This window comes from Poecilia latipinna, unplaced genomic scaffold (assembly GCF_001443285.1).
Source record: "Poecilia latipinna isolate Pla-1442-1.1 unplaced genomic scaffold, P_latipinna-1.0 Scaffold199, whole genome shotgun sequence".
Classification (NCBI taxonomy): Eukaryota; Metazoa; Chordata; class Actinopteri; order Cyprinodontiformes; family Poeciliidae; genus Poecilia; species Poecilia latipinna.
Window position 1 is genome coordinate 369268 of NW_015112815.1, and position 14381 is coordinate 383648.

Below are 14381 nucleotides of genomic sequence, written 5' to 3' on the forward strand. Positions count from 1 at the left end.
GTTTCACTCACGGTTTTTTCCATTTGCATTCTGGGTAAAAATCTATCTAAAAGCGCGAATGTGTTGTCGCCCCCCCTCTCCCCCCTTGACAAGAATTTTCTATGGTTTCTTTCTGCAAAAACTAAGACCGACCACAGAAAGGAACCGCTATGTGGCTCTCGCAGGAAAAAGTTTGGGGACCCCTGCCTTATACAAACGATATATAATATGTCACAATAAAAGTTGCAGATTTTCATATTTCTTAGTTTAAAGTTAATTATGAACAATATCATATTATTACACCTTGATATTTGGAGATTATCTAGAGATCCTGTAAAAATAGCTTGATCTACTTCTTTTTCCACAATGTATGCTTAGCTGACAAGGGACAGTGCATCTGGTTTTATGAAAATCTGGGGGGAAAATTAGATATAAGAACATTCACAGGAAGGCTAATAAGTATTCAGAAATTTTAGCGTTTGAGAGCTCTTTAGATCTTAAACTAATGACGACACACACTGCAAAATTCAATAGCTCACCAGAACCTAGGAGTCAAAGATTTACATAGGACAGGTTTCTCTTTTCATTACATTTTGAGTTTCTAATCTTTGGCATTTATCTGGTGCCTTTGATTCTAATTTCAAGGATTTATGGGTTCGATACAAAGACATTTTCCATGCGCTTCAAAGGGGATTAAGAGCTTTTTTGTCTAAATATTTTTAAAAAGTCAATCCTTTCCAAGGGATTTGCTTATTTTCTTAAGAATTATTTAAAATTATAGCACCATGAAAGAATATTTTCACGAAGAACGTTGCATGCTTTGTTTATGCTTTATCTCAAATTTCGATCCTGCAAGATTTGGCTTTCAGGTGCTAAACTTAATCAGTCAACTCATTTCTCAGCTCAAGAGAAAGACCGATAGAGAATGTTGCTGATATCTGATGAGGCAACATTTCAAGGTGCCTCGGGTCATTGGAAGTATACAGAGAGCTTGGGTTACACAAACATGTCGAACAAATATCCTGTTCCTTCTTAAACATTTTCCAAATTTTATTGAATGTTTCTGTACATAGATTATTTCTGCTGCCTTGCAGTCTCCGTTCCTCCCTTATTTTATTGGCCCGATCCTACTGGACAGCACCCACCATCAAAGCACTTTATAGTGCTCCCTTTGATAAATCTGTGCAGAGCTTTATGTTTGGCTCCAAAAATCCAAATGGTGGGGGCTGTGCTTCTAATAAACTTTATTAGGCAAGTAGATTAAAATTTGATGCACAGGACCTAAAAGAATGCATGTTACTCACTTCAGTTGGACGTGTTTGACGATTAGAAATCTCCGACTTCAGCTCTGCTCACATATGCATCCTTGACAAATGCCTTAAACTCTCTGTAGTCAGAGCCAAGAGTCTTTGTAACAGGAAATTCCCATGCAAAGGAAAGTAGCATGCCATTATGGTATCTTCATAAGAAAGTAATAAATGCAAGCAGATGATGTAAAAAGGCAGACAGAAACATTAAGGACTGGCTGCTCATCTGACCCCCTCCCCAAGAAAAGTCCACATCATCAGTTAGAGTTGAATGTTAGACTCCAATCAAATGCCCAAATGTCTATAGTAGACAGTTGCTTCAAAGTGATTTGCCCAGGACTCCTTGAAAGTTGGCTGTAGATCACGTCTATGATGACAGATCTATTCAGCCCCCCTGGCCAGCTTGGTTGATTAGACAAACAAACAGCAAGAGTGTCAAAACTCACAACTGCAAAGCGCTTCCGGAAGCACAGTTTACGCTTGCCAGCCTGGTGGTCTGCCATTATGAGCAATGGTTAGTGTCATACACATATGCAGGCACACACACAGATGAAGCTGACTCTCAAAGACTCGAGCAAGACCCCAAAGGGCCATGAAAGCACAGAACTGGTGACGCAACACCTCCTTGCTCTTGTTGTGTTTATCAAACAGACAACTTTACATGACTGGGGCCTTGTGGATATACATGTTCCCTGAGTCATTTGTTTGTCTTGAAATGTTTAAAAAAAAAAAAATGTGTATTTGTGTGTTGCAGGTTTCTCTGTCTGTGCGTCCTACACTTTATTATTTCACCATAATGCAGCTGCATCAACACTCACCATGGAACACTCATTCTCACGTCAGCATAGAAACGAACTGTGTCTGTTAGAGCGATGAACAAAGAAGGAGGGTGGTGGTCTCCCAGAAAACCTGAGGGGGGAAAAAAGAGGAGTAATCAGAGAGGGAGAAGGAGAAAGCAAGAGGTAGATATAAGGGGAGCCTAAGGGGGTCAGATGTGAAAGAGAGTAGAGTGAGACATCTGGAAAAGAGAAAAAGTCCACAGGACAAGGAGGAAATTGCAGCTGCCCAACAGTGATTCATTGGGGAAAATTCTCTTCAGCATCTCCCTCTTCACCCTTTTGTCCCCCGACCTCTCTAACTAACCCCCCAACCTCTTCCCATCCTGCTCCTGCTTCAAATGACATTTTGCCAAGTGAAAACACATCATTTGTGAGGTTTTTTTTTTTTTGACATCACACAAATAATATAAGGTATGCATTGATGCTTTTCCATTTTGTGCCTCCAGGGATCTCAGTATGAACAACATCAGCGAGATCCAGCCCAGAGCCTTCCATCGACTGCACCTGTTATCAGAACTGTGAGTACAAAATCATTCAGCTCACACTTAGCTTATGAAACCCCTCTCTCAGAATTTACACTTGACAAGAAACAGACATTTCCTGAGCAGTTGATATGAGCAGACCTTGGAGATGGGGTTGATGGGTCTGGCTTGCCTCTGATCTCTCCCACTAAGAAAGCGCCTGCAGCAACACGCTAGTAGATTTTGGGATGGTGGTAAAAAAAAAAAAAAAAAAAAAAAGGAACAAAAGGGAACCGGATAGTCACTCGGAGAGGGAATGCAGTCCTTAAAGTATTTATAGGTTAGGTACTATCCAAAGTACTGCTTTCGTCTTCTACCTTGGCTTATTTTTCAGAGAATGCAGCAGAGAAAAATAGACTTGCAGACATGAGTATTAGCCAAAGTAGATACATTACAGCTTGACGTTAATGTAATGTAATTATATAAGCAGCACTCCAAGTTAAAAGAAGAATGCTTATGAGGAATTGTCAAGCCTTAGTGTACATAAATATGATAATACACAGCTTAATATTTCTTGTCCCTTACAGTCAGAGTATTTTTTCCCCCATAATGTCAATAATTGGATGGACCAGAATTTTCTTTGGCTTAATCCAGAAAACTATATTTCTGTGCATTTTTACAAATGCACATTTAAAAATTAGCACTCAGCTACATTCATAAGGCTGAAAACCACATGCAAAAAGCCTAAGTGCTGTTATGGACCTACATTTAACTCGCACTAAATTGGTGTACTCAGTACTCACATCTTTAAACATTGCTATGAATGTTTAGTATTGAAGCAGAACATGGGGAACTAGCGCAAGCTTCTGTTTTCAGTTAGATTTGGTTATTGTTGACACAGGAGTTTGTGCAAAATCAAAATCAGGTAGGTGCAGTTTACTCAAAATCCTGCTGCCAAATGCCTCTGGACCAGTCATCTCATTAAAAAAAGGTTTTCTTAGAGTCCACCTCCATGTCTATGCTTCTCAGGTCTAAAGGATTAAAACCAACTCTCTGAAACATCTCCCAGAGATGTGCAGGTGGCTCCTTTAAGTTAAAATTAGAAATACAATTGATTACTGTAGCTGTCCGATGAATCCTAAGGACATTTTTACACCTGTGTGCTTTAGCCCAAATCAGTTGTTGAGTTGGTTGAGCTTTGGCGCTTTTTTTTCTGGTGGTTTGGTTTCCTTTCACACAAAGATTACTCCAAATGAACTAAATCCTTCCACTACAAACCGCGAGAGAACATCCAAGTTGTTTATTGGTAAGGTGTGTCCAGGGCAGGAGTATCAGATGTAAATGCAGAAAGCAGATGCTGTTTTCTGAGCTGGTAGAAAAAAAGACTGATCTTTTAATCATATAATTAGAGTGCTTCTGAGGCAAAGTGAGCTGAGAAGTACTGAATGATTTTGAGCAGACGTCTCAATGCTTTGCAAAAAAGAGGTGCGACTTTCATTTATTAGTTTATCTACTGTATGGGTCCTGGCTAAAGGAAGGCATTTGGATCATCGTTGCCATCCACACCTGCCATGTCTGATCTACGTCAGACCACATTGAGATCATTTGGAACCGTACCGACACCAGAAGGAGGTGGTCTCAATACGTTGGCATGGAAACCTGTTAACTGTGTTTATAACCTGCACCAAGGAGGGAAATTAACCAGAGCTGGTTTTGAATGTGAAAATATGAGTTTGTTTATTTTTTAGTTCATTTTTAATGATATTTTACATATGTATAATTGGTATTTTGATGCCAAAAAACTTATTATATAAGGATTAAATTTCTTATGAAACCTATCTGTGCTTAGTTTGTTCAGAACCAATTTGATTTGTGACAATAGATAGTTTAAAACGTATTAAAACTGTTGATTGTTGCCCCAGCCTTCACAGTCTTAGGAGTTCCTTTACATGAACAGATCTTTAATGTTTTGGTCACTAATTTGAACTTTTCAACTCGGGTGTCAAAACACTATTTTAAATATATTCAAACCTATATGACATAATGTTTGTGTCTTAAGAAAGAAAGCTTCTAGTATACAATGTGCAAAAATCAGCAAAGAAATTCCCACAATCTTTTGAACGTAGACTCCAGTGGCATTGCCGATATTTGATCTGAAACTCAGCACGTCTAAGCTAAGTCCCTGTTTAAGGAAAAAAAAAAAAAAAACAGCTTGAAAATTTTCCCTCAGGTTGTGAATGTGAGCATGTCACTCTTAACAATTTTTTCCTTGAGTCCCGCAGTGTGTGTGTGTGTAGAGGGGAGATGGGGTATATGTGTGTGCGTGTGGGCGTGCACGCGTGTGTCAGCTTTGTGTGTTTGCACAGCACACTGTTTTCTTTACTAATTCTTGCAGCTGCACTCTGTGAAGCATGAGATGATGGTGATGATGGTGACTGTGGAAGCAAAGAAGAGTAACTGAGTAACTACTTGGTTCCCTTTGAGCCATTTTCCAACTGTCCTTTACTAACAGAACAAAGTTGAGTATTTAATTTTTTTTGTCGTAGGATTTACAAATGCAGTTCTGAACATCTGTCAACCAAAACTCCTTAAAGAACAGATATTGGTGTTGGTCGGACAATAACAACCACACAAACGGGGTTATGTTGAACATAGAAGCTGACATTTGCCTGCCCTTGGAGAATTAAGGGAATGCATTCTTGGATTGAGCCACACCTGCAGAATTTGTCCAGAATCGGTCTTCTAAATGTTTTACAACCCCATTGATCTCGCTTCACCTCTACTGCTATGAAACTCTGACACTTTATGGAGACATTCAGCTGCTGTGTACTTCTTCCAAGGAGGATGTTTCTACCCTAAATCCAAGGTATGTTGCCTGGCCATTTCTGGAAATGTGCTGAGATGAGGAAGGTGATAATAACAGTGTTACAAGGCAGGGAGAAATATAACAGTTTTTTTTTTTTTTCCACATCCACTTCTGTCTAGACAGTTTAGAGAGATGAGTTAAGCAGACAACTGTTAACAGGTTATAATTAAAACAACTTATATAGTGCTTAGCAAAACAAACCAATGGTCTAAGGTGGGCTGGTTTTGTAACAGGTAGCTTTTGATGTGGGGACTATCACACAGGATGGTAGCAGAAGGAGAGGCGAGGGCCAGGCATGTTGTGACTGGTAGAGTGGTAAACTGTTTGATGTTGGGCTGCACCTTACTGCCTGCCCCCCTCGCTCTGCGTTTCCCTCCCTTCCAATTAATTCTATAGCCCCCTCTGTTCATTTCACTGCAGGTTATTACAAGCTGGAAATCTCTGCCTTTGATATTACTTTTCTCCTTTTTGCTTTTCCCACATTTTTACAAACCAAGCAAAGCAATCAATGCAAATCTGCTCTTGGCAACCTACTTGAATCTAATGGAGAAGAAAGAGAGAAAGTCAGATTTGTGGAGCTTTGGAGTGTTGATGAAAAAATATTGCTATTAAACATCTTTTCGCTCAGTTCTCACCCCTACGGCACGAAGGTACAAATGTTTAATCTCTATTAACCCAGAAATCAGTGATTAAATTAACATTCGAAACAAGTAGAAAATCTCACCAGGATAAACCTGTGTTTGATTCACCGTAGTATCAACACTGATATTAAACTGTTTGTGTAGTTGTTGTCTTTCAGATCCTTTCATTGCCTCTAATTACCCCAGTTTGTTTTAGTTCTACTTTATTGATCCAATGCCTTTTATTAAGCTTTCACTTAACGCTTTGATCAGTGAATCGTCTCTTAATTTACACTCAGACCTCGGTGACACACAGCATGAAAAGAATAAACTGAGAGGTGGGTGGTTTAATGAGAGGGCAGAGATGCCCGCACTTAAGACACATTGACTGCTTACTTGTCTGCCTGATATTTCAAAGACATCCCCCTCTCTTTGGTTGTCTTCTCTAATATCAAAGATGGTCTACCTGCTTCTCATCAAATTGCAACTAGGAGGCAGAAGGGGGGATGGTTGCCCCGTAAAAAGCTCTTCCTGTAATCCTCTTTAGAAGGCGACAGTGGTTTCAGCCTATCATCTTTATCAAGGTTTCCACACACCGTGGAGCCGCAGATCACATTTCACGTTTCCTTCTGTGTTTGGCTCTCCACAAAATCACCAGTTTTTGTCAAGTCTCATCATATTTAGCCATCATTCAGCTAGATTTGGTCATTTTACAATAGAAAATGGACATTTTGACACCCTCTCCAGACTCTGCTTTGTGTTTTATTGGCATAGGAAGACATGTTGCCTAAGGCAAACAACTCTCCTGCATCAACTTCCTACCCATTAATTTTTGTAGTATGTATAATTTGACCGCCAGCTGATGTGAAAAAAAAAAAAAAAAACGAGTGGGTGTTGCAACTCTCACACATAATGTATAACACATAGTTACCACTGTGACCTACACAACTCCTACTTAAATTTCACAAACGCCCAATGATACCATCCTTAAATCCAAAGAAATACTATGAAAGTAGAGATGATCTGAACTCTTCATGAAATGAACTTGAATCTGAAACATGACCTACTCTATGATTAAATCAGTAATTTTTTCTGACCACTGAGGTCACTCGAGCATTCAACAGACATATGTGCCTTAAGCATATGCAGAACGCACTAATTAAGGAAGTGATAGAAACTGATATGCTACAAGATCTGTTTTATTTCTCTAGATGCATTTTTTTCAGTACTCCAACTTATACAATGTGACAAGCAGCCTAAAGTGGCCATACAGGAAAAACTATTTGACAAAGCAGCTGTTTTTTTTTTTGTTTTTTTTTCTTTTTCTCAAATTCAATTTTGCAAATTTACATTTTTAAATTGATAAAAGTAAAACAGGACAGCTCCACTTCTTGGTCTAAAACTAAGTTGTTATCTATCTAACCTTGTCTTGACCACAAACAGAGCTCAGAAATATTCACCCAGCCTCGTCAAACAGCTTCAGCAGTCACTCTTTCTGCAACGCAGTTAAAATGTAAGAGGAATGAGGTCGGGAGAACAAGCCAGAGCTACCCTGCTCTTCTTCTGTACGATAAGATTGTCTGCCGATAAGCCAGGAATATGACGCGGCCGGGGTTTGAGAGGTTATGATATTGGCTTCGTTGATGCTCCAGGTGCAGCCCACAGCTGGGACTATCAAGGTCGATTAGAAGTTCTCATTTTAAAGCTGCCAACTTGACCATTTGTCAGCAAGTCTATCTCTGAGAAACACACAGCCTCTCACACAGAGCAGACACTCCTGCTGTGTATGTTTTACTCCCACAAATTTGGAGGTTAATGGCAGGTTAAGTGGTTGACCTTGAGGGCTCAAACACCAGTAAGGTTGCTATGGTCAGAATTTTACTTCTATGTGTCACAAATAAAAGAAATGAGCATGTCTAAATACAAGACACTGCTGTGCAAAAATGGTCCGTTCTCAGATAAGTCCTGTTTAATCTCTCCGTCTTCTTTCATCATCAGCTCCTATCACTCACCAATGCTCTGCTTTTCTTCTATCACTATGCAAGATCGGATCCAGAAAAAATGATCTTGTTTTTCATCCTTGCTCTCTAACTCTTTAATCTGTCAGTTTGTTTATTATTCTGGGGCAATAAGACGCGGCGATACGTAGGATAATCAGCAGTTGGCACGCTTCAGTGAAGTCCTCGTTGATTAGCGCTGATAGCAGGGTGGTCTCACCTTCATGAAAAGCAGCGCCACTCCTGTTTTTCTCTCCCCTATACATTTCAACACCACTGTCCTCTGTTATTTTATATATAAATCATTTTAGCAGAGCTGTGCCGAGGTGGAGTTTTTAATCTATGCAGAGCAGGGGCCAAGAACAATTCTAGCAATCCCCAAATCAAATTAAAAGCAAAAACAGTCGGAGCCCTGGTTTGACAAGTGCAAGGTGCCTTTCATTAGAATGAGATTGATGTGGAACGACTCGAAGCCCAAGTGTGGAACATTCACTCGTACGTGCAATCTTTTGCACACAAAAATGCACGCGCTCATACCATGGAAAGAGTTGGTCCATGGCAACTGTCGGTGTTCTGTTGATGTTGTTCTCTTTTTCCCCCCCTTTCTTAAATATTCATCTTCACTTTTGACACAAATTGTCTGTTTGACAAACAAAGTCTGAAAGCGAAGAAGGGGAAAAAAAGGCCAAAGTGTAATTCCAGACTGTTGATTTGGATTCTGCGGTGTAGTTCTTTGAGTATAGCTCACACAAAATCATAAATTCAAGGCTTATTATCTAAAACGTGAAATGTAATATAATAATTGTAAGACTTTGATGCAATCATTTATTTTTCATCCAATACACACACCACTGATCTCTACTTGTGAACAATAAACAGCAATTAGCTGATTAGATAGTATGTTTATTTTATGTACAGTAAATATGTATATATTTACTGTTTAAAAATGTACATATTTACTGTAAGAACCTATTTTTATTCTAAAAAAAATTGGCTCTTTTTTGAGAATATTGCAGTATTTTCCGCACTATAAGGCGCACCTAAAAACCTTCATTTTCCTCAAAAGCTGACAGTGCGCCTTATAATCCGGTGCGCCTTATATATGGACCAATATTGAGCCACAACAGGTCTAGCAACTACGGTAAGCAGCCACCGACTTCATTTTCGCCCGTAGAAGAAGCACGCGGTTCATGCTGGGATAGTTGTCAGAACGCTGGTTTTTAATCTATTAATAAAGTTTCACTGACCTATCTACCTACCGACCGTCTATAATCAGGTCGTCTACAGGTCATTTAGCACCACGTTCTCCACGAACATGCTGTGCGCGAACGAAGAAGGGTGACCATCGTCCGGCCACGCCCCGGCCCAGTCGGGAAGGCTCTCCTTGCCGACCGGAGTCGGACTGCTTTGTTGACATTTCCTTTTAGTGCAGCTCCATCTAGTGGATGCATAGCATAACTCCAGCCTCTACTGAAGCGTCTATTCTACGCGCCAGCAGTTTCTTTACCTGTCTATAATTTACATTGATCTGCCACACTGTCAGGAAACAGGTTTCACTTTGTCAACTGAATATTTGCTGTCAGTCAGGAGGACTGATAGTACGCATATCTCAATTCAAAGATGTTGCTATGGAAATAGCCAAACAACACAGCAGTTTCTCTCTTGCTGTTGTACATGTTTCAACTATACTTGCAACTTTAAACTATTGATTATATCAAAAAGACAAACATTAGGAGCAAGAAGGAGTGCTGCTCAGTTTCCATTCCCGGGCATATTTCATGTCTTACATCCTTGCTTAGTCATATGGTCAACAACCTGCAGCAGTTCATCATGTCAAGTTCTTAATCATCTTCCAAACATCACTGAAGTCACGATTAAAATCAAATCCCAGGAATTGTTACGATTGGCGTCAAAATACAAATAATTGTTCATAGACAAGCGTGGAGACAGCATTCTGGAAGACAATTAAATATAAACTAAGTTCAAGAACTGGTTTAGATTTGTTTTACAATTGCGTAAAGCTTTCAACACTTCTCCTTAGAAATGAGACTTTTTAAATTGCCTCAAATAGCAATCTTATGCAACAACAAAACCTGACACAGCCCGAGGGTTGGAGAGCTTTCGTTCTTCGAGACAGTAAAACCCGTTGACATCCAGACACTGTGAGGGACATTTAATCATTGACTGTGAGTTGAATTGTAGCATTAAGTAACACCTTCATAACTTTGTATTTTATTATGCTGATGTAAATCTTTTTTTTTAATCTAAGTTTTATGATGGTCCTACACTGAGCTGAGTTTGAGATTTGGCTTTTGTGATTGGAGTTGTGCGGTTCAACACTGCGCCGTAATAATCATCTGTGATGCTGACAGCAACATCAGATGTCAGATGATGTTTTTCCTGAGTTCTCCTTCATTACTGAATGGATGATTGGAAAAGCAGACAGTCCTTAATGCTAATATTTCAGTACATTGATATTCATGTTGCAGCTTTGCCAGAGAAAAAGCTGCTTAGAATAAAGCTGCACCTGTAGAGAATTGGTCTGATTTGGAGGAGGGTGCCAATGACTAACCTTTAGCGTATGTGTGCGTGTGTTTAATAAAAGTGGGTGGTCTTGGGCTGTGAAGAACCAAATCTGTGTTTAAACTGCGTTTCCAGCTTGTGACCTTGGGAGTTAAATCTGTTGGACTGAATGTTATTTATTTGGACATCTCATACACACACTCGCAAATGACCATTAGGTGCCGTGTTTGATAAACAAACTGATTGGATTGCTTGTGTGAATGTGTGTGGTTTCTCTGCTGTGCTGTCCTCAAGGACCCTCAGAACGGGCCCAATTTCTCCTCAAGGACATGAGAATAGGCACACACATTCACATTGCACATGTGTTTGTGCGCACAAACACTGCATATGTCCCCACGCACATATAATTTCTTGCAGCGCACTCAGTTTTTACTCACTCATCGGAGCTCCCAGGATTGGTTAAGGTTTCAGTTTGCGCTTTCGGCCAATAGCAACCACACAGAAGGGAATCAAATATTGTTATTTGCATACTGCCCCAACTGTAACCCCAAAGTTGTAAATATGGGATGAAGTCATATTGGAGGAGCCCAATCCAAAATCGTAGAGGAAAATAAACGACAAAACTGTTCATCTGAGACTTGTACAACTTTTTAGTTCATGTAGCTATGCTTGAATTTTTACTTTAAAATGGCTGTTTTTTTTTTGTTTTTTGTTTTTTTTAAAAACTATGTTTCTCTTCCAGACGAATCTCCGGGAATCAGCTGAGGTATATATCGGGCAACGCTCTCCAGGGTCTTCACAACCTCAGAGTTCTGTAAGTAAGCACCTTTTGTCTTTGTCCTGTTCTGACATGGCTTTAGCTTAATCCAGTGCTGAACAATTTTGGATTGTTCTGAGAAGCAGTCTTCCTGCCTGAAATAAAATGCACTGGCCATGGATTATTAAACACCGTTAAAGTTTATGGATTGGGAGAGACATGTTCTGCTTATAACTCCCTTCAAGTCCTAAACAAGTTTAAGTTTCAAGACTGGATTTATGGACATACACAAGTCTGGCCTTCCAAGTCAGACTCCCCAACAGGACTGCACCAAGTGTCAAAAACTTTCTTCAGAACCCGTTTAAAGCTGTTTTTTTCTGACACTGCAGCTCTCATCCCATGCATGGTCAAAGTACAAGTCAGCAATAAAACACATGGTACCTTTGGACGTGTGGCATCCAATGAGTTATGGTCATATTTCCTGTGAATTTTTAAAGGTTCTAAGGAGGTTTTCACAAGCAGTGGCAAGCAGCCCGTCTTTGGTTTTGGCTCAGAAGATTTTGGGGATTTATGCCACAAAATATAAACTTAGCTATTTACACTGCAGTTTGAAATCTGAGGAAATTTGGAAAGAAATAAGGCAAAGCAGTGTATATTTTAAGATCATGGTTTGTGAAACCCTCCAAGACATAAAAAGCCTACCAGCCATAAATTCAACCGATACCAATTAAAAAAAACAAATACATGTCTAAAGGTTTTCATTCACACTACGACAATGAAACTAACTTCAGAAGTTAGGCCTCAAGGCAAACAGATTCCTTTCCAGGATTCTCTTTGGAAATGTCAACATTTCAAAGGCTGTGTTTCAATGCCTTGTAAAATTATTCATATTCACTTGATCCCTTTCAATGTTTTTCCATGTTATCACAATTAGAGTAATTCAGTAATAGTTCATATTATGGAAAACAGAAGATAGTTTTCAAAATTGTTTGTAAAAAAAAAAAAAGAAAAAAAAAAGTAATTCATTTTTTTTGGTCCTTTTTACTTCCCAACCTCTAAATAAAACCCTGTGTAATCACTATTTGTTGTTTTCCCACTTTTCATATTTTTTCATTCACTTTCTCATTTGCTCACTGGAATGGAACTGTAACACTGTCCATCTGCTTAAACACACCATCAACAAAGTGGAAAATGGTTGTGGCAGCATCATGCTGTTGGGATGCTTTTTTCCATTAGTGAAACATGTTAGAGCGAAATGGATAGACTGGGGAAGTGGGGCTACCTTACAGCAGAAAGACTCTTAAATCTTAGCCAGAGCTGTAATGAACTTGTTTAAATCAAAGCATATTCATATGCTGCAATGGCCTAGCCAAAGTACAGACCTAATACCAGCAAGTCATTTTGAGACTTTGGCAAGACACATAGATGCTATTTAGCCACTTGTAGTTTCTTTAGGTTAGATTTTTATCTCCCATTTTGAAAATAATGGCAGCAACAGTTGCATCATTGAAGCTGCCCACAACAGTGCCGCTAAGAAACACATTGAGATTGATATGCTTTGTAGAAGCTGATGTTGAGCGATAGATAGAGAAAATGAAAAATGAAGGAAGGAAGAGAGAAGACGATTGCTTCCTTCCCATTTCCCCCCTCATTTTTGCGCCATTCTTTTGAGGATGACATCACCAGGCCACCCAAGGAGGTCCTGGTTCTTTTCCCCTTTTCCTCTGCTTCTCTTCAGGCTTACTCAGACCCCCGTTACCTCCTGTGTCAGATTTCCGTCACAATGGAATTATTTGTTCTGCTTGATGTGAGCTGACAAATTAACTGCAGTGACCTGATGCCTGAAGCTGACTCATTTGTTTGTACCTTTATTAGGATGCTACAGAACAACCAACTGGAGAGACTTCCTGATGATGCTCCATGGGACCTCCCCAGCCTCCTGTCCTTGTGAGTCTCTCTCTCTTTCTCTCACTCTCATTGCACACACATTCTAATTATGCTGCTCTAGCAGGGAATAAAACACGGCCACCCACACTTGTCAGCTCTAACCACAGTGCAGGTATAGTGTACCGCTGACAAACTGCAGACTGTACCCCGGTGTCGACTGCAGCGGTCCTGCTTTCAATGCGAGAGCCTGACGGTTTGGAGTCACGGCTCCGATTGTGTCATGGTAGCATCTGGAAACCATGAGGGAAACAGCAGACACTGCGGGCCAGCGAGAGCATCTCCAATGAGCTGTGAAACAACCCCATTTTCCACCAATTCTCTCTCTCTTCCTCCTCCGCTCATACTCCTCCATTCTTCCCCCACCACCCACGCAGCTATCCCCCGGCTAATGAGCGTGTTTGGTCGTTTAATTGTCTAATCTGTGGGGTCAGCGTATAAATGTCAGCGTGCATGTTTAGACGAGCGCATTTGGACCTCCACTCCTGCAATTCCTCACCCCTGCCTGTTCCTCTCAACTTTGCCCCAAAATACATACCCGGCTTCTCTGCTTTCCGAATTAATAATTCTCTGCAAACATTCTCTCTTTCATCAGACAGACGCACAAATTGCTCGAGTTGTAATGTAGGAGGGGCCGGGCATGAAAGACATGAACTCCTCTACCACCTACAAAGTTTTTCTGTTTGCTGTGAAGCAGGCCTGTGTTCCCTAAATAGCCAGAAATCCTGCACTCTCTCTCTCACACACTCATATTCACACGCACACTGGACTTTGCATTGACTTCCATTCATTTTTCATTAATTTCTATAGCTTAACCCTGACCTTTTCCTTAAACTAACTATTACCAGTTCATGCCTACGCCTACACCTAACCCAAACTCAGTTCATACCTTACTTTTTTTTTTTTTTTTTTTTTTTTTTTGGAAAGGTTAAAAATGGCTGAAGATAAATAAATAGGAAAATATTCCTAAACCTAACTGCCAACTCAAAATCAACCTCATATGAGCTCACAACATAATATTTGTTGGAAAACTGGTCCTTACACTCTAACAAATACAAGGCAACACACGCACACGCGCGCGCGCACAC

The 14381-nt window shown here is 40.1% G+C and overlaps 1 protein-coding gene across 6 annotated transcripts in view; it reads left to right on the plus strand.

The window, feature by feature from the left end:
* lgr6 (leucine-rich repeat containing G protein-coupled receptor 6) overlaps positions 1–14381 on the plus strand; it is a 69804-nt gene that overhangs the window by 40692 nt on the left and 14731 nt on the right. For all 6 annotated transcript variants that reach the window (XM_015031166.1, XM_015031163.1, XM_015031162.1 and 3 more), the window contains 3 exons: positions 2572–2643; positions 11335–11406; positions 13225–13296. In XM_015031166.1, the coding sequence (XP_014886652.1) occupies positions 2582–2643; positions 11335–11406; positions 13225–13296 (206 nt within the window). In that variant the 5' untranslated portion in view covers positions 2572–2581. The remainder of the gene's footprint in view (positions 1–2571; positions 2644–11334; positions 11407–13224; positions 13297–14381) is intronic.